Source organism: Sorex araneus, chromosome 4 (genome assembly GCF_027595985.1).
Source record: "Sorex araneus isolate mSorAra2 chromosome 4, mSorAra2.pri, whole genome shotgun sequence".
In the NCBI taxonomy this organism is placed as follows: Eukaryota; Metazoa; Chordata; class Mammalia; order Eulipotyphla; family Soricidae; genus Sorex; species Sorex araneus.
This window is the reverse complement of record NC_073305.1, coordinates 185,864,772-185,884,978: the sequence shown is the minus strand read 5'-3', so window position 1 is coordinate 185,884,978 and position 20,207 is coordinate 185,864,772. Positions and strand designations below refer to the sequence as shown.

Below are 20,207 nucleotides of genomic sequence, written 5' to 3'. Positions count from 1 at the left end.
GGACGGCTGGTCCTTCCACTGCCCACGTGAGTGGGAACCAGCATCCCAGGACTGGACACTGCAGGCCCAGAACACAGTGGACAACAGCAGAGCCGGTGACACTCGGCTGGGTGTCCAGGGCCAGGAACCGTGTGCGGTTGTGGGCGGGGTGCCGCCCGGTGCCACCCAACCGCACCCTCGTCCCTCCCGGTGCCCGTGGTCCCAGGCGCATGCTCTGCTCCGTTTGGGCTGCTGCCTTTGGCCCATCTGGGCTTCACGGTGCCAGCCCCCATTTGGACGACTTCTGTGTGTGCTCACAGGGTGGGGTCCAACTCTCGAGGCAGGGCAGATGGGGACAGTGTTGCGGGGGAAGAGGCGGGCACAGTGGCCAGGGCCAGTGACTTAGAGGTGAGGGGGCGGGGCCAGGGTCTCTGGGGACAGCTGTGGGCAGAGCAAGGCTGCCCGGGGCCAGGTGTGGGGGAAGCGAGGTGAGGGGCATCAGCTCAGGGAGAAGGTGGGTGCCCGCTGCTCCGGGGTTTGCCTCGCCTGGGCCCCTGGCCTGACTCTCCCTGTGGGCATGGGGCCTTCCCTTGCCCCCACACCCTGGCGAAGGGTCCCCGATGCCCGCCACTGGCCCGCTGTCTCTCCTACCCTGACACCCGACCCAGCAGGGCCCTTCCCCCCGTCTTTTCTAGAAGACCAGGCAGGCAGTGCGGCTCCGGACTCCTTTATGGGCTGCGGGCCGGGCTGACAGAGCCCCGGCCCAGCCAGTCGGTGGGGGGCTGCCCGCCCAGCACCAGGTGGGGCAGCCTGGGGAGCAGGTCTGGGGGCTGCGAGAGCCTAGTGCGCGGCCTTCAGGGGCTGGGTCTTCCCAGGAGAAACGCCAGGAGCGCCCAGATAGTGACCACGCTGCAGACCCTGCAAGACAACCAGAGATCAGGGGTCACAGGTCGGGGGCCAGGGCACACAGCCCACACCCTCCCCACTGTTTCCCCACATGCTCTCTCCTTCCCGTCCTCCTCGAGGAGCCAGTGGTGAAGACACCTCTTCCCGCGGTGCAAAGAAGGCGTCTCTTCCAGAAAGTTCCAGAGGAGGCAGCCCAGGGGTGCAGGCCTAAGAGCCTAAGGTTTCTCCCACGGTGGCTCCTGCCACACCCCAGTCCTGTGGCCCAAAGCCCTGTCCAAGCCCCCACGCAACTCCGACTGGTCATCTCAGCCCGGCTGGGCGAGGTCACTGCCCTCAGCCCCCCACCCCGGAGTCTGGCGCCCCGCTGGGGCTGGCCTGCTCTCTCCTCTGCCTGCCTCCCCCGCTGAAAGGTTTCGGGTTTGTCTGGGGGGCCCTGAGTTCTGGGCCCTTCCCCGCCCCAGCTGCGCCCATGACTCACTGGAACAGGCAGTTGATGTTGGGGGAGTGTCGCCAGTAGCGGTAGAGGGACACCCGCAGCGTGGGGTGGCCCCGGTACTCCTTCAGGATGTTCCGGGCACTGCGGGACAGGTGACGGCTGAGGCCTGGGGGCCCGGATGCGGGGCTGGGACACAGGGGCACAGTGGCACGGGGACCAGAGCGTGGGACACAGAGACCGGTTCACAGAGCTGCAGGGGCGCACAGACCAGGGGCGCGGGAATCTGGGAGCTGGTGGTGCAGGGGAACCGGGTGCGGGGCGCGGGGAACCGGGCGCGGGGCCCGGGGGAACCGGGCGCCAGGCGCGGGGAAACCGGGCGCGGGGCGCGGGGGAACCAGGCGTGGGGAACTGGGCGCGGGGCGCGGGGAAACCGGGCACAGGGAACCAGGCGCGGGGCGCGGGGGAACCGGGCACAGGGAACCGGGCCCGCACGGGGTGCGGGGGAACCGGGCACGGGGCGCGTGGAACCGGGTGGGTCGCGGGGGAACTGGGCGCAGGGCGCGGGGGAACCGGTCGAGGGGCGCGGGGGAACAGGGCAAAGGGCGCGAGGAACCGGGCGCGGGGCGCGGGGGAGCCGGGCACAGGGAACCGGGCGCGGGGAACCGGGCGAGGGGTGCGGGGAACTAGTGCCGGGCGCGAAGAAACCAGGTACAGGGAACCGGGCGCGGGGCGCGGGGGAACCGGGCGAGGGGTGCGAGGAACCGGGTGCCAGGCACAGGGAAACCGGGCGGGGCGCGGGGGAACTGGGCGCGGGGAACCGGGCGAGGGGCGCGGGGGAACGGGGCGCGGGGGAACGGGGCGCGGGGCGCGGGGGAACCGGGAGAGGGGCGCGGGGGAACCGGGCACAGGGCGCGGGGGAACCGGGTGCGAAGTGCGGGGAACCAGGTGCGAGGTGTGGGGGAACCGGGCGCCGGGCGCGGGGAAACCGGGCGCGGGGCGCGGGGGAACCGGGCGCCGGGGAACCGGGCGAGGGGCGCGAGGAACCGGGCGCAGGGAACCAGTGCCGGGCGCCTGGAAACCAGGCACAGGGAACCGGGCGCGGAGCGCGGGGGAACCGGGTGCGGGGTGCGGGGAACCAAATGCGAGGTGTGAGGGAACCGGGTGTGGGGCGCGGGAGAGCCAGGTGCGGGGCGCGGGGGGGAACCGGGTACGGGGCGGGGGAGGGGGGACCGGGTGCGGGGCGCGGGGGCGGCTCCTACTCCTTAAACTTGTTGGTCAAGAGCAGGAACTGGCTGCGCGACAGGCGGCGCACATCGAACTTGCAGGTGTTCTGGAACTCGCGGTACACCTGCTGCACGCTGAGGCCGGGACACCGCTGGACGCTGAGGATGAGGATGGGGGGGCGGATGCTGGGGTAATCTGGGCCCGAGAAGTTCTAGAAGACAGGGCGATGCAGAATGTCCCACCGGCTCTGCCTCGGTGCACCCAGGACCCTCCTGAGAAGCGAGGAGGCGCGGGCCTGGCGTCGGGCGGGGGCAGGCAGAGCCCCCCACCCCACCCCTGCTCTGCCCTCCAACGGAAGCCGCCTAAGAAACCCCCCAGCACTAGGGCCGGCGCCACAGCCCAGCAGGGAGGCGTTTGCCTTGCACACGGCCAAGGGGACTTGGCATCCTGCATGGTCCCCTGAGCACCGCCAGGCGCAGCAGCAACCCCTCCCCTGCCACACACACACCCACAACACCCCCCCCACACACACACACACACGCCAGCACAGCCGCTGCGGATGGGGCGGAGCCACAGAAGATACTCACGATCTTAGGGACCCCGGCGCGGATAAGGTTCACCTGGTTCACGTAGGGCGCGAGCACGTCCAGGTACAGTGAGAAGGAGGGCGCAGGCGCGGAAGCGGCGCTGCCAGGGCAGACAGAAGCCCCTGGCATCAGCCCCTCGGCTGCCCCCAGGGCGCCCTCCTGAGAGCCGCGGTGGGGCCGGAGGCAGACACTCACCCGTCCGCTCTCTGCAGGAGCAGATGCGCGACTTTGAGCAGCACTGCGGAGGGAGGGAAAGGCGGCTGTGACGGGTGGGCGCGGCCCCCTCCAGCCCTGCCCCAGAGGGGAGCCCAGGCCACGCGGCGCTCACCCGAGCCACAGAGGAAGGCGTCATAGGCCGCTTCGTGGGGGTACTTGGTCTTCACTGCAGGGGCATCGCAGGAGCAGGAGAGAGCAGGGAGATGAGGCAGACACCTGGGCGCCTCTGGCAGGTGGGAGGAGCCCCGCGGCCCCCAGCCAAGGGGCCAGGCCTGTCCCCCTGCCCCGCTGACCTACCGTACTTCTCACACTGGCTGGCGTGGACGATCACCGGCCCGGAGCCCTTGGTGGGGTTCAAGTCGCTGTGAGGAAGCACGAGTCAGACCCCCGCGGGTCCCTGTCTCAGGGAAGACGCCGGTGGCTGGCCCCTGGCGGTCACCAGCAGCCGGGCCCAGGGGAACGCTCGGGCTGCTCCGTCGGTGGATGCAGAGCTTAACGCAGGAAGAACCCCAGCAGGGCAGCGCCCACCCCCCCGCACCAGGAAGGCCCGGGAGAGCGGGACCGGGCCACTCTCCTCACTGCGCGGCGTCCACCGCAGGGACACACTCGACGGTGCGGGGGAGGCAGCCCTGGGGGCTCCGAGGAGGAAGGAGGGCACAGGGCCGTGGGGCTCTGTCCCGAAGCCCAGGCCCCTCCCCCAGCCCAGGGAGGTGCACAGCGCTGCCACTGTGAGCGTGGGGTGCAGTGCCCAGTGCCCGCGGCACACAGAACCCAGCAGCCTCGTGCTGGGTCCTGGGGCCCGAGCTGGATCTGGGGGGGCTGCCCCAGGTACTGCAGCCACCCGCCCCTCACGGGACCCAGCGGCTTCCTGCAACCAGCTGCCAGAATCACGCCAGGGGGCGCCCCTGAGCCCAAGAGCCCCAGACACCCCCTCTGTACCTGTTCAGGACTTCATAGACTTCCGAAAGGTTCGAAACCCTGGGGAAGTTGAGCTCCTAGAGGGGAGACGCAGCGTGAGAGACCGAGACAGAGACACACACAGAGAGACCCACACAGAGACGCAGAGAGACAGAAACACAGAGACAGAGACAGAGAGACAGGGAGGGAGAACGCGTCTGCGCCACGCCCAGGGGGTCTCCTGGCCAGCAGAATGGACCAAGCCCAGGCGCCGTGTCCCCAGTACCTTCCAAATGTCCTTGGTCACGTTCTTGGTGTCGATGAGGACAGGAAAGAGTCTGTGGATGTTCAGCTTGAACTCCTCGTAGCTCTCTGAGGGGAGAGCCCGGGAGCGGGTGACGGGGGCGGGGGGGACGGCGCGGGCTCCCACGGTACCACTGACCACGAGTCTCGGACCAACTGGCCGCCCCCTCAGACGGGGACGGCAAACGGCAGCCCGCGGGGCGGAGAGAGCGAACCACGCGGGCCTTGTCAGAGAAACGGCCTGGGCAGAGCAACTCCCAGGCTTACTTTTTCTTTTTTTTCCTTTTTGGGTCACACCTGGAGATGCACAGGGGTCACTCCTGGCTCTGCACTCAGAAATTACCCCTGGCGGTACTCAGGGGACCATATGGGATGCTGGGATTCGAACCCGGGTCGCCGCATGCAAGGCAAACGCCCTACCCGCTGTGCTATCGCTCCAGCCCCTCCCAGGCTTACTTTTAATGTCATGTTCTAGGGGCCACACCCAGTGATGCTCGGGGGCCAGTCCTGGCTCTGCACTCAGAATTTCTCTGGGGGGTGGGAGGGAACCTGGGGACACCAGTGCTGGGGACCGTGCACGGGTGGGGGGACGGGTGTTGGGACACTCACTGAAGCCCGACCATGAGCAGCTTTGTAAGGGTCTGTCTCACAGTGATTCAATAAAAAAGTTAAAAAAAAAAAAAGAATCCCTCCTGTGGTGCTCAGGGGACCTTGTGGGTGCCAGGAAGGGCCCCGACCAGCGCCCGGCCTGCTGGGCTGCCTCTCCAGCCCCCGGGAGGCACTGTTTTCGGGTGGGAAGACTCAGTTTCCTTCGTTGCACTGCACCTGGTGGTACTTGGGACCGAGCCCGGGTCTCGGCGTGCTGTGCACGTGCTCAGCCCTCGGAAGGTGTCACTGAGGGCCCCGACAGGGCAGGGCTGTGCCTGCACATCTTGCCTGGCACGTTCGAGGCCCTGGGTTCAATCCCTGCCGTGGCAGAGAATAATAATAATTTCAAACTACTAATCAGCATATGAAAGTCACACCCCGGCAGGCACCTTCCTTGGGGAGGGCGAGTCTGGAACACAGTGGGCAGTGCTCAGGGAGCACCCTCCACCCCCCCACAAGGCTCACACCGGGGTAAGCACATACAGGGGACAGCGCCCAGGTCCTAAGGGGACAGAGTCTCCTGCAGACGAAGCCAAACACTGCACCTGCGCGACCCTGCCCTGTGCGACCCCTGCCCCTGCAAGGTCCCCAAGTCCTCGAACGGCCTCCAATTCCTCTGGGGGTGCTTGATCTCACACGAGGGGGACGCCCAGTTTGGGCCACGTGCCAACAGCCCCCGCCCAGCTGGTCTGCCCAAGGGCGCCCCCGGCTCTGAGCATCAGCACTAGGACCTGCCCCTCCCGGCACCGCCTGCCGTCACTCAGGACTGCGGTGGACCCCCACACCCTAGGCTCTGACACCACTCACACCCAAGTCCAGAGCCGAGCACAACAGTGACCGGACGCTTGCCCAGTACACGCCGGCCCAGGGTCAGGCCCGGCACCCCACAGCGAGCCAGGAGTCAGCCCTGAGCACTGCCGGGCGCGGCTCCAAAACAGAAACACGCAGGTTACTGAACGTGTTTCGGGGGTGCAAGGGGCAGCTGAGGCCACTCCCGGCCTTCTCGGGGAGTCCCTCCTGGCCTGGTGTGGTGCGGGCTGGCCCCTGGGCTCACTGTGCCCTCCCTGGACTGTGCCCTGGCCATGGCGTGTCCCACGGCATCGTTCAGGGCAGGAGCAATGCGGCCCCTCTCTGGGTGGGAACACTCAGACACACGGTTTGCTCATGGCCCAGGGGAAAGCTGCACCTGCCCCCCAGCTGCCCCTCTGTGGGGTGGGCTAGCGGCCTGCATGGCACTCCCTCCCCCTGGGGATGGGGCACACGGCAGGGAGATGGGGGGGGGGGCTGTGCACACCTGGCAGGGAGGTGGGGGAGGGGCGGGGCTGTGCCCACCTGGCAGGGAGGCAGGGGAGGGGCGGGGCTGTGCCCACCTGGCAGGGGCCGGTAGAACTTCTCATGCAGGTGCAGCAGATCCATCATCATATTATGTCCCACGAGGGGCTACTTGGAGGGAACGGGAGAGGAGAGAGGAATGGAATTTTAAAATAAAAACAGACTCTGCAGGTCCAGGGAGGGGGCGCAGGCGCGGCAGAGCCCCGGCCACACGGAGATTCTCTCCACACGCACCAGCCGCAGGGGCTGTGGGGACGGGCAGGGCCCACAGACGCCCCGAGCTGAGCAGCTGCAGGGACAGAGACACCAGCCCCTGCTCGGACCCCCCAGGCCCCGCACGGCCCAGCGAGCAGGGAGGGGTGGAGAGGGGCCGCGGGGAGCCCGGGGGTCCCCTACCTTCCGGGCCTTCACCAGCATCTGGAAGAACAGGGAGAAGCCGCGGGCCGACAGCAGGATCTTCTCTCGCCAGCAGCTCTCCCGCTCGCAGGACGCGCTTTCCAGGTACCAGCGGTGCTGCCTGCTCACCTTCTTCACCGTCACCTGCGGGGGGGAGCCCTGAACCTGCCCAGCCCGAGCGAGAGCACAGCAGGAGGGCGTCTGCCTTGCAAGAGGCGGCCCGGGTTCGATCCCCGGCCTCCCAGGGGGTCCCCGAGCACTGCCAGGAGTAATTCCTGAGCATAGAGCCAGGAGTGCCCCTGAGCACTGCGGGGCGGGGGGCGGGCGCACACTCACCTCCTGGCCCTGCAGCACTGTCCAGACATTGGGGAGGGCCTGGCGCAGCACCAGCTGCACCTCGTAGGCCTGGAAGCCTGCGGCGGAGACACCGAGTCACAGGGGCCGCCGCCCTCGGGGCCAAGGGGGACAGCACACCCACGGCTCTGAGGCCTGCCCCGGCCCCGTGTCCCCTGGAGGTGGAGACCAGGGCTCCGGCCACGCTGCAGTGCCCGAGAAACGCCAAGCAAGCTGGGCACTGTCGGCAGTCAGGCTTTGGCTCTGGAAACCAAGTCCTGTCCCCATCTGTGCTCGGGCCGCTAGGGGCGCCAAGGACAAGGCGCACGGGCACCGACTCCCAGCCCCGATATTGCTGGAGAAGTCACTGTGGCACGCAGGACCCCGGAAGCACAGGGAGTGCAGGCCTGCACGCTGTGGCTCCCGCCACGAGCACTGAAGCGAGAGGCTCTGCAAGAGGGGGCAGCTGTGGGTTAGAAGTGCATGGGCGGGGGGGGCCCGGAGCGACAGCACAGCGGGGAGGACGTTTGCCTTGCATGCAGCCAACCCAGTTTCAATCCTCAGCATCCCATAGGGTCCCCCAAGCACCGCCAGGGGTAATTCCTGAGTGCAGAGCCAGGAGTAACCCTTGAGCATCGCTGGGTGTGACCCAAAAAGCAAAAGTAAATAAATTTATATAAAATATATATATATATATATATTAAAGTGTACTAAAAGTCGAACTGTAATCCAGGATCTGCAAAAATGTGGGACCCCTCCCCGCAGGTACACCTGCGGCTGCCAGTTATTCTCCCCTTTCACAGTGCCCTGTCACATACCTCAGCCTCCTATCCCAAACTCCTACGAGGGCAGCCTGGCTACCCCAGCCACACCAGGCCAATAGCCCGCTAGCCTGTTCCAATCCAAATACCCCCAAGACTCACCAAAATAACGGTGAACACAAGAATCTTTACAAACCCAATCTGAGAGAACACGTCCCCTGAATCAGCGCTAGAGGCCCCACATAAGGCACTCAGGAGCACCGAAGAGGAAGGTGATGTCCTTGAAAGGGAGAGGAGACCACAATAGCTGAGCTCGCCCAGAGTGCTCCCTGGCAGTGAGAGGGGACACAGAGTGAACGGGAGGGACCCACGCCCACAGGACTGCAGCAGCGGGGGGGGGGGGGGCAGAGCAGATTCCCACCTCGACGAGTGGGTGAAGAAAGAGCCCAGAGCCTTTCTTCAGTGTGAGGGACATCCAATAAAAACACAGGAGAATAGGAAAGAAACAGTGGAACGGACAGCCAATAAACTACAGGAAGAAATGAGAGCGGAAATAAGAAAGCTACAAACAGAAGTGTCACGAATAAAGAATTCAGTAGATGAAATAAAAACGCAGTGGGTGCCCTCGACAGCAGAATGACAACAGCCAAAGACAGAATCATTGACCTTGAAGATGAGCTGCAGAAAGCATACAGGCAACAGCAAAAGACAGAAAAGGACCTCAAACTAGCTCAAGGGTGGGTAAGAGACACATGGGATGAATTCAAGAGGAACAGAGTATCTGAGGGACAGGAAGGCAACCCCAGTGAGGTAGCAACAGTGAAAGACATCATTGCTGAGAAGTTCCCAGAGCTGGAGAATGCAGCATCCAGACCCAAAAAGCCCAACGGGCACCAACTAAAAGAGACTCCAAGACATACTGCAATCAGAACGACAAATACCATAGAGACGCAATACTGCAAGCAGGAAGGTCAAAGAAGGAAATCACATGCAAAGGAGCAGCCCTTAGATTTATCGCAGGCTTATCAGACGAAACCATCCAGCCCGAGGACAGTGGTGGGATATAGTGAAAAAGCTCGGTGAAATGAATGCCTCACCAAGAATACTTTATCCAGCTAGACTCTCACTCACTCAAACTATGCACTACTTCATGGATAAACCACAGCTCCGGAACTCCGTAGACTCAAAACCAACCTTAAAAGGACTGAAGGAGCTACTTAAGACAAAACAAACCCAAGACACAACAAACTTCCACAGAAAGATGGCACAAAACCCCATGACAGGGGCTGGAGTGACAGCACAGCAGTTAGGGCGTTTGCCTTGCACGCGGCCGACGCGGGTTCAAATCCCAGCATCCCATATGGTCCCCTGAGCACCACCAGGAGTAATTCCTGAGTTGAACTGAGCCAGGAGTAATTCCTGAGTATTCCTGAGCCAGGAATAACCCCTGTGCATCGCCAGGTGTGACCCAAAAACAAAAACAAAAAAACCATGCCAATAATCTCTCTCAATGTCGATGGTCTAAATGCACCAATTAAGAGACACAGAGAGGCAAAATGGATTTAAAACTGAACCCAACATTCTGCTGCCTACAAGAAACACACCTGAACAGTCAGAGAAGACAGACTCAAAGTCAAAGGATGGAAAACAATCCTTCAAGCAAACAACTCAAAAACCCACTCTTACCGGGGCGGCCATACTAGTGTCCGAAAAACGTAGATTTCAGACTGAACAAGATGAGATGGGACAGGGCACACAGTGCGGCCAGCAGGCCAGCCTGTACCTGCAGGGCCAGCGCATCAGCAGCCTGGTGGCGCCTGCAGGCTTCCTGATACCCCAAAATTGTCACTGTGCCTCTGGCCTGACCCCAACAACTTGGGACCAAGTTTCCTGTGAAATTAAATGACCAACAGTGATGTGGGAGTCACACCCACAAACCACCTCTGGCTCAGCTATACGAGCTCATTTATTGGCCTTGCAAGCTTCAGATCCAGAAATCAATCTCAAGAGAGATCAAGAGCAGGCCAGCTAAGCGCATTAACGGCCATGATTCAGAGACTTACAAACGAATCTTGGAGGGCAGCAGCACACCACAGAGGTGTCTCCCCACTCCATGCCAGGCTGATTTCACCAGGGCTCCGCAGAGGGGGGCAGGTGTGGCCCTCCGCCTGCCCCAGTGAACCCCGGCAGCTGCAAACCTCCAGAACCCAACTGCCACCACGCTAAAGCCGACCTCCACAGGCTCCTCCCAAGCTCCCCACACACGAGAATGAATCGCTAAAAAACCCAGGTGTGTGGAACCAGTGACTGAAAACTGCAGGCTTCACGGAGTCGAGGATGGGCGACCACACCCCATCTCCCTGTCCTCCCGGTTTCCTGGCAGTCTCGCCTGAAACTACCTCTGGGCGCCGTTTAATTGCATTAACGGCCGTGATTCAGACTCACAAAAGAATCTCTGAAGAGCAGCACGCTGCAGAGATGCTTCCGAACCCAAATATTTTAAAATTTTAGAATTCCAGGAGCCCATGGCCACTTTCACAGCCACTTGACACCTCATACTATTCATGGCAAGCAACACAAAATAAATTATTTAGCATCTACCTAAGGGGCAGGCTGGGGTGGTGGTGGGGAGATTCAAAGTAGTGGTGGTGAGAAGGTACAATGGTGGTGGGATTGGTGTTGAAATACTGAATGAAAATAATTATTGTGAACAACTTTATGAAATTACACTCCTAAATGTATATGCACCAACGCGGGGCCAGCAAAATACTTAAAACTGCTAATAGACTTCAAGGAGGACACTGGTAGCAACACAGCAGTCAGAGACTTCATCACAGCCTTGAACCTCTTCATAAATCAACGAGGCTGAAACTTAGGAAGTACTGGCTCTGAAGGAAGAAAGGGTAGCGAGAGGGCTAGTAGATACATACAGGGATTTTCAACCCCCACAAACAAGCCAAACACACAACACACATTCTTTTCCAATGCACATGGAACACTTTCCAAGATAGATGCCGGGCCACAAAACATACCTCAATAAAATCAAGAAGAAAGAAAGTGTATCAACTCCCTTTTCAGGCCACAATGCACTGAAGACAGGAGTTAATCACACACAGAAATGGAGAATCAAATCAAACCCCTGGGAATTAAACAGCTCCACGCTGAACAACCAGTGGGTTAGAGAGGAAACCAAGGAAGAAATCAAAAGATTCCTGCCACGGCAATTCTCCCTCTGGAGAGTCCACACCGGCGAGCCCCCGTGGGCTGGGGGCGGGGGGGGGGGGAGAGGGCAGCAGTGGGGCTTCTCCTGTACAAGGCCAGCCCAGGCCTGATGCCCGGCATCCCAGATGGTCCGCTGAGCACCGCTAGGAGTAATTCCGGAGCACGGAGCCAGAGGCAGGAGTAACCCCTGAGCATTGCCGAGTGTGGCCCCAAAATAACCAAAAGAAGAGGAAAAGGACCCAGTTTGGGTCACACTAGGGGGGAGAAGAGAAAACCCAACAGCTGCTGGGACCCGAGGGCCGCTTTCTCGGGGCCACTCTTCAAGGAAGGATCCCAAATGCCTTTACCTGGATCACAGTTGCTGCCCGTGCCAGGTGAGAAGTAAAAACTACCCCTCAGACACCAGAGTTCTCTCAGTTAAAGACCACTACGCGATGCAGCGTCAGCCTCCCAAGCTGCACTGGGCTCAGTGCTGGGCATTTCAGAAACAAATAGGGCTGGAGCCATCGTACAGTCAGGAGGGCACCTGCCTGGCACGCAGCCGGCCCAGGTCCAATCCCCGACATCCCACATGGCCCCCTGAGCACCACCAGGAGTAATTCCTGAGTGCAGAGCCAGGAGTCAGCCCTGAGCATCACTGTGTGGTATCACTGTCATTCTGTTGCTCATAGATTTGCTCGAGCGGGCACCAGTAACATCTTCATTGTGAGACTTGTTACTGTTTTTGGCATATCGAATATGCCACAGGTAGCTTGCCAGACTCTGCCATGCGGGTGAGATACTCTCGGTAGCTTGCCGGGCTCCCCAAGAGGGGCGGAAGAATCAAACCCGGGTCGGCCATGTGCAAGGCCGACAAGCAAATGCCCTACCCACTGTGCTATCGTTCCAGCCCATATCACTATGTGAGTACCCCAAAAACAAAAACAGAAAAATGAGCCCATTATATGCTTAACAAAAAATGATCTGTTCTGTACGGAAAAAAGAAAACTATGTTCCTAAACAAAAATGACAATCCTTGTCATGAGTGACACTGTTTCACATCCTGGGGGCGGGACCCCACGTGTCCAGCCTTGGAGGGCCCTGAGCGGCCAGTGCAGGAAGAGGGGCTCGAGTGCATGGAGACCACCACTTCCCAGGACCGTGGGGGGCTTCCAGGACGTTTCAGAAGGCCGCTGTGCGGGGAGCCCCCTCGAGGTCCGAAGGCCTGAGAGCCACGTCACCGACTCAGAAGCTGGGCTGGCCGGGAACACGCCTCACGGCCCAATGACCCCCAGGGGCCCGGGCACCCTGCCAGGACCCCCAGGTGAGGGTCGGGGCCCAGAGTCGGCTAGAGTGTTCCGAAGTCCCAAGTCGGAGTCATCACTGAAGCTCAACTTCTTGTGAGATAGCACGTGCTTTCCCCTTGAGAAAATGGGTGGGAACGCCCAGTAGGTCTTCCCCGTAAGAGAGACACTCTCAGAGGCGGGGGGTGCCCTGCGGCCCCCAGTAACCTGCACGAAGACACGCTGCACACTTGTACCAGCCGGCCCTGCACACCCATCACTTGGATACGGCCTGGCGAATGCTGACCAAGACCAGCGGTGGGGGGGGGGGGGGTGAAAGGGCGCAGGGGGTCGGGCGGGCTGAGCACGTGATGTGTGAGCAAGAAGCAAAGGTCTAAAACCCCAGCTAACGCAGGGTCCTGAGTGTGGCCCGAAAATCAGGCCCGGTGGTGCTCAGGGCTGACTCCTGGCTCCGTGCTCAGGGATCACTCCTGAGGAGACTCAGGGGTGCAGGGAAATAGAATCTGGGTCACTTGCGTGCAGGTTGAGCAACTAACCCATTGCTTGGGTCCCTGAAACTTCTCTGGGGGGTGACGCGGGCAGTGGGGGGCTGGAAGCGTGGCCACACGCTCCGTGCCTCCCGCTGACTGCCACCCCCTGCGGTCAGCAGGCGCCGGCGGCTGCACGAGAGAAAGGACTCTTCCTCCCAAAGGCAAACTCTGACCCTGAGCTCCCCGATGGCTGGGTTCCTTCCCGTGACAGGGCTGTCCTCCCGAGACCCCAGTCCAACCTAGCCATCAGCGAGCGTCCACAGCGGGGGGACAGCCTGCCCAGAGTGACACCCAGGATGCACTAGCGTCCCCGGTGAGGGGGTCAGACCGGGTCCCAACCGCTGCCCCTGCCAACCTGCGATCCCAGGGAGGGTCATCCAGTCGCCTTCCTCGGCCAGGTCCAGCCACCCTGTCACCTCGTCGATCACCACCTTGATCTGGTCTTTATCCAGGGAACTGAAGGGCAGAATCGCCACGGTCAAGCTCTCTCGGACAGCGGCAGCAGGAGGCGGGGAGGGATTCTGACGCCTCGGGGGGCTCTGAGATCTGGGAGGAGGGCTCTGAGGCCTGGGGGCACTCTGAGGCCTGGGGGAGGGTCTCTGAGGCCTGGGGGGGCTCTGAGGTCTGGGAGGAGGGCTCTGAGGCCTGGGGGAGGGTCTCTGAGGCCTGGGGGAGGGTCTCTGAGGCCTGGTGGGGGGCTCTGAGACCTGAGAGGGGGCTCTGAGGCCTGAGGGGGGGCTATGAGGCCTGGGGGGGCCTTTGAGGCCTAAGATGGGGCTCTCAGGCCTGGGGGGTGATTCTGACACTGAGGGGGCTCTGAGGCCTGGGGGGGGTTCTGAGCCCTGGAGGGTCTCTCTAGAGGCCCGCGGGGGAGAGTTACGGAGGCCTGAGGGGGCAGGAGTCCTGAGGCCTGAGGGGTGGGCTCCAGAGGGCTGAATGGGGGCTCTGAAGTGGGGTTGGGGGCCGAGGCAGGAAGAGGGTTCTGAGGCCCTGGGGGCTGCCCCCCCCCCGCAACGCCTGGCCTGGCAGTCAGGCGGCCCGTCCATGTCCAGTCTGGCAGTGCTGGCAGGCCGACCCAGAGATGCTGAGTGCCCGGGCCGGACCTGGGCCCTGTGTGTGCACGCTCCCGGCCTGCCAGCCCTCTCCTGGCCGCCGCGCCCCCTCCTCGGACCTCCAGTCGACACGGGGGTGCAGCAAGAAGCCCGGGCCCAGGCTCGCCCCATGGGTGGCCGCAGGTGTCCTGCAGTCGTCCCCACTGTGCGTATCTGGAGCAGGTCCGGGGCTCTGTCCACGGGCCGAGAGGGAGCTTCTGCTGGTCCCTCTCACCTCTACAGCCCAAAGGGCCAGGGGCCAGCCCAGAGCGCGCCGCCAGTGCCTGTCACCACGCACACTGCCGTCCCGGGCCAAGGGCACAGCAGGACACACCGCGGCCAGGATTCCCAGACAGTCACCCTGAACCTCCCCGGGACGTCCTGGGAGTCTCGCTCGCCCCTCAGGCAATTCTTTTTTTTTTTGGGGGGGGGGTCACACCTGGCGATGCACCGGAGTTACTCCTGGCTCTGCACTCAGGAATTACTCCTGGCAGCGCTCAGGGGACCATATGGGATGCTGGGAATCGAACCCGGGTCGACCTCATGCAAGGCAAAGGCCCTACCCACTGTGCTATCGCTCCAGCGCCCCCCTCAGGCAATTCTGAGAACACGGGTACCGGGGACGGGCAGGAGATCCTGCACCCTCGGGCGCTGCTCCCGGGTAGCCTTGGAGCCCCCCGGCCACGCGAGGACACCCCGACAGCTGCGGCCAGGCCCTACCTGCGCACTGTCCAGTTCCCCGTGAGGATGCTGTGCTTGACTCTCCTCTCCTGCTCCTCGTTCATGTACGGGATTCCCTTCTTGAGAAACTGCAGGGGTGGGGAGGGGGGTGGGTGGGAGCCGGGCAGGGCCTCGGGGCGAGGGGCAAGGTGACCTGCCGGTCTCCCTGGGACAAGGCAGGCCCATACCTTGTTGTAGTCAAAGCCATACTGGTTCAGAAACTGGACGCTCGAGGCCTGGAAGGAGAACTCCGAATCCAAAACCCCAAATGTCGTAGGGAAGAGAAAGAAGTTGCAAGAGTGGGCGACGTACCTGTGTTTAAGGAAGGGGAGCATGGGGAGTAAGAAAGGGGAGCATGGGGAGTAAGAAAGGGGCACACAGGGACTAAGAAAGGGGCACACAGGGACTAAGAAAGGGGAGCACGGGGACTAAGAAAAGGGTGCACGGGGAGTAAGAAAGGGGAGCACGGGGACTAAGTAAGGGGCGCACGGGGACTAAGAAAGGGGAGCACGGGGACTAAGTAAGGGGCGCACGGGGACTAAGAAAGGGGAGCACGGGGACTAAGAAAGGGGAGCATGGGGACTAAGAAAGGGGAGCATGAGGAGTAAGAAAGGGGCACACAGGGACTAAGAAAAGGGTGCATGGGGAGTAAGAAAGGGGAGCACAGGAACTAAGAAAAGGGAAGCATGGGGACTAAGAAAGGGGAGCATGGGGACTAAGAAAGGGGAGCATGGGGACTAAGAAAGGGGAGCATGGAGACTAAGAAAGGGGGGCACGGGGACTAAGAAAGGGGAACATGGGGGAGAAATAGCTGAGACCAGTCCCTGTGTTTAAGAAAGGGGCACACGGGGAAGAGAAAGCTAAGCCCAGCTTTAGCTCTGGCCCTCAGGGCGGGGAGGCGGGCAGTGTGTGGCGGGCAGTGTGTGCTGGCCCGCCTGCAGCCCTGGGCCGGCCCCCAGCCCACACCCAGCCCCGCCCCGCCCTATCTTCTCATCTGGGGAGCAGTGACAGCCAGCTTGCTCCCGAGGAACACAGAAAGTCACACAAGGAGACGATGACAAAGGCTGCTGGGCAGCTGGGAATGCCGGGCCCCCGCTCCCCCACTGCCCATGCTCTCCCCACCCCCTAAAAACTGCCGGGCAGGGCCAGAGCGAGACTCTGGCAAGTGACATGGGCCTTGCGTGAGGCCGACCCAGTTTCAATCCCCGGCTTCCCAGGGGCTCCTCGAGCACGGCCTGGAGGGATTCCTGAGCGTTGTCAGGAGTAAGTCCCGGGCTCTGCTGCGTGTCTGCAGACGACAGACAGGAGGGGGAGCCCCTAGCTAAGAAAGCTGCGCAGGGTCCCCTGCAAAGGAGCTGCCGCAGAGGGGGAGTGTGGGAGGCCAGGCAGGGGGCGGGGACTCCTGGGAGGTGGAGGAGAGGGTTGGGCGCCATCCGCGGGCTCTGCGAGGGTTTCCGTGCTTACTTGTTTGCCTCCCCCTCGATGCTGGAGAACACGGACAGTCCTGGGGGACAAGAGCAGAGGGCATGAGTCCCGGGGGCGCGGGCAGCCAAGCAACCACGCCAGCTGTCCCGCAGAGCCCCTTCCAACAGAACGCTGCCTCCAGAGACGGCGGGGGGCCGGGGAGAGCTCCAGAAAGACAGGCTGGGCACGGGGTCGGCAGGTGGGAGGCTGGAGTCTGGGCACGGGCAGGGGGATCTCTCCACACACATGCCCGGCACCACCAGGTGTAGCCCAGCTTTTCATATATATTTAATTTATTTTTCTTTTTTTGGGTCACACCCGGCAATGCTCAGGAATTCGGCTTTGCACTCAGGAATTACTCCCGGCGGTGCTTGGGGAACCATATGGGATGCTGGGAATTGAACCCTGGTCGGCCACATGCAAGGCAAACACCCTCCCCGCTGTGCTATCCCTCCGACCCCTATATAGATATTTTTTTAATGGAAAGAGGGGCAGGAGGGTACAGTGGGTAAGGTGTTTCCCTTGCATGCAGCCAAACTGGATTCGATCCCCAGCATCCCTTATGGTCCCCTGAGCATCACCAGGAATGATTCCTGACTGCAGAGTCAGAAGTAACCCCTGAGTAAGGGGTGTGGCCCGAAAAACTTGTCATAAGGGAAAGAAACAGGGCTGGAGAGACAGTGAAGCAGGAGGCTTGCTCTGCACACAGCTGACCCAGCAGCGATTCCTAGCATCCGGTATGGGTCCCCAACACCACCAGGTGTGACCCGAAAGCAAAAAGAAGGTAAGGCTGATTTAAAACACAGGTATATTGTTACAATTCACACTGAAATTAAAATAACTATGGCTGATTCTTTAAACACAGAAGTATTGAATTGATGTCTTATGGCCCTAAAGACAAAAAAAAAATACAGTCATAAAGGCTGGGCTGGGGAGATGGTGGGGCACTTCCCTTATGGCCGTACGTGTGGGAGACTCTGGGTGTGACCCCAAGCAAGACGGGGAAAAAGGAGGGAAAAAATGGGGCATAAAGTAAAACATACATTTTAACCTTTTAGATGTGCATCCTGCTTAAAAGAGGGTGTTTGCCTTGCACGTGGCCAACCCAGGTTCAGTCCCTGACACTGCATCTCGTCTCCCGAGCACCGCCAGGAGGAATTCCTGAGTGCAGAGCCGGGAGTCAGCCCTGAGCGCCGCCGGGTGAGGACAGAAGGTCTCTACGTGCTCTCTGCCTCAACTTTCAGAGTCTCACAAGAGAGAATCCAAAGGCAGGATGGCCAGGAAGCACAGAGGGCCCCTCGCTCCTCGCCAAGCCAGGGTCAGAGCCAGCCCATTCCTCAGGCACCTGCCATGCATGCAGTGAACCCGGGAACAAGCTCCAGACCCCATATGGTCCCCCAAGAACCGCCAGGAGTAATTCCTGAGTGCAGAGCCGGGAGTAACCCCTGAGCACCACCAGGTGTGACCCAAAATCTTAAAAACAAACAAACAACAACAACAACAACAACAAAAAACTCTTTCTAAACGACTAGCAGAACTGGGTAGTTGTGACATACAGAACTTGAAATATTTCCTTCCTACCAAACTCTCAACAAAAAGCAAACAACTGTTTACTGAAAGTGTGAATCAATAGCAGCTTGTTCTCTTTTCTGAAGGGGGTGCAGTATCTTCAGGGGCCCGGGGAAGTGCTTTCTGTGTAACGGCTTGAAGGTAGCTGGGGCAAGGAAATGTATTTTTTTCCCCCTTGGAAAGGTGGGGGGGGTGGTAGCCCAAATTATGTGTGGAAACCTCTCCTGCTGAGAAAAGCACTTGTGTCTCTCCCTCCAGCAGCTCGTGGGCTGGCTACATCAGGCTGCTCGGAGCATCTCAGCGAAGAGAGCGGCTCGCCAATGAGGCCGCTGGCACACGACAGAATGAGCAAGAGCCAGACAACAACAAACCAGTACTCGCGTGTACACATGTTCCTTACTTTTTGAGTCAGAAGCGCACCAGAGACACACTCACAAGACCACAGCAATATGCCAGTACATATTTGTCAGTACAACCTCATTCATCACACACAAGCGATGATCAAAGGACACATCCAACAGGGACCTGTGTCAACATCCATCAACCCTACAGCTGTCCAAAACACGAAGCAACTGTTACAAAGAGACAGTACGTGAGTTAAGGGGCTTGCCTCGAGTATAGCTGACCCAGGCTTAATTCCTGGCTCCCCATATGATCCCCCAAGCCCACCAGGAGTGAACCCTGAGCACAGAGCCAGGAGTAAGTACTGAGCACTGCCTGGTATGGGCCCAAACAACAAAAAGCCCAAATCAGTACCAATGCACTAACAGATTATGTCCTAACACATTAGTAGAAGGGAAACAGCTGAAGCAGAAAGTATGCCTAGCATAGTCTTGTCCATACGCATTCTTCAAGCGAAAAAAAAAAATCACAACTTTTTTTGGGGGAAAAAAATAACGTGGCTGCCTTCATAGTCAATCCTGAGAGCGTGAGATCTCACAGACCTAAGAGGGTCGAGACTCAAACAAGCAAAGGTCCAGTCATCACTAAAGAACGTGAAACTGTTTGGCAGAGAGGAAACAATGAAAAGCCCTTGGTCAACCATGCTAGCAGGGGCCGCAGAGACACCTGCCTGGCATGGGGCCACAGGGGGTGGGGGGGGTGGGGGGGCTCCGTCTTCCCCTTAGGGTCCCCCAAGGCTGGCCAGGAGGTGCTGCAGAGCACCGGCAGGTGAGGCCCCCAAAGAGAAGCACAAGGATAGCGGGTGATTGGCAGCGGGCCGCACTCACCGATCTGGCAGATGGTGAACTGCTGGACGCTCTGGCGGGTCTTCAGGTACCACTCTGAAGGCAGGTCGAAGAGGCTGAAACCCAGGGCCCCTTCCTCAGCCTCGGGACCGCGGGGCGCCCCGAGTCCCCCCACGGCAATAAGGAAGCGCTGGCGGCAGGCAACGGACCACGCCAGCCCCTCCGGAGCAGCTGCCCGCTGATCACCCCCCCTGCAGGCCCACCTGGCAGCGGGCCCCGCCAGCGCCCCCTCTACCTGATCTGCTGGGGTCCGGACAGGTTGGAGCGCAGGCCAGTGAACTCTATGTCCAGGCCTGCGAGGGAGGCAAAAGAAACCCGGGTCCAGGCCGGGCCCCGGGCCCCGCAGCCCCCGCTGCCGAGTGCCCACCCGGGGATGCGCACGCAGCGGCAGGGCGAGAGGGGCAGCGAGGGCAGGGACGCGCCGGGCCCCCCGCAGCTGGCCGCCTGCTGCCCAGGCCCACGCGGCGTCTCGCTCTCCGGGGGTCCCTCCGTGGGCGCCCCCGCCCCGGGCCCGCCCACCCGCAGGCTCCCCGGAGGGGGGTGAATCCCCGCCGTACCCACGAAGTCCGCGCCCAGCACGAGCTCCTGCAGCAGCGGGAGGCTCTGCTCGAACTCGTCGGCGCCCACGTCCATGGCCACGGCTCCGGGAGGATGCCCCGAGGTGCCCCCGAGGTGCCCCGAGCGGCCCGAGAGGCCACGTGCAGCCACGCGCCCACGCACTTCCGCCGGCGCCGCCCCCTTAAAGCGCTCGGCGCGGGCACCTGCCCGCCGCGCCCGATGGGGCCGGCAGCCTGCACAGGTGTGGGCCTTTGCACCTGCTCCCCGCCCGGCGGCCCTGCAGCCCTTACCTGCAGCGCCTGGCTTTTGAGACTAGCGCGGACACGGGGTGCGTGACGGGAGAAGGGGCCAGCCTGCCCGCTCAGGCAGACTCCCCCGACGGAATGGCCCAGCGCCGCATCCTGTCTGGTTCCTAGACCAGGCCCCTCCCGGACACCCCATCCCCGGTCAGCATCCTCGGGGCACTCGTCAGCCGGTTTGCCACCTCTGCCTACCCCGGGCGCCG

At 61.6% G+C, this 20,207-nt stretch overlaps 1 protein-coding gene across 1 annotated transcript; it reads right to left on the bottom strand.

Moving 5' to 3' along the window:
- Positions 1-811: 811 nt before the first annotated feature.
- On the bottom strand, positions 812-19,814 carry PNLDC1 (PARN like ribonuclease domain containing exonuclease 1). The gene is made up of 19 exons (XM_004601082.2): positions 19,702-19,814; positions 19,380-19,437; positions 19,127-19,200; positions 16,329-16,368; positions 15,053-15,176; positions 14,865-14,953; positions 13,409-13,509; positions 7,261-7,337; positions 6,925-7,068; positions 6,567-6,636; positions 4,532-4,617; positions 4,288-4,343; positions 3,646-3,710; positions 3,461-3,514; positions 3,328-3,370; positions 3,133-3,232; positions 2,581-2,756; positions 1,364-1,462; positions 812-897 (listed from the first exon to the last, which is right to left on the bottom strand). Exons 1-19 carry the CDS (start codon positions 19,775-19,777, stop codon positions 834-836), a joined length of 1,596 nt encoding a protein of 531 aa, XP_004601139.2. The 5' UTR covers positions 19,778-19,814; the 3' UTR covers positions 812-833.
- Between the last annotated feature and the right edge of the window lie 393 nt (positions 19,815-20,207).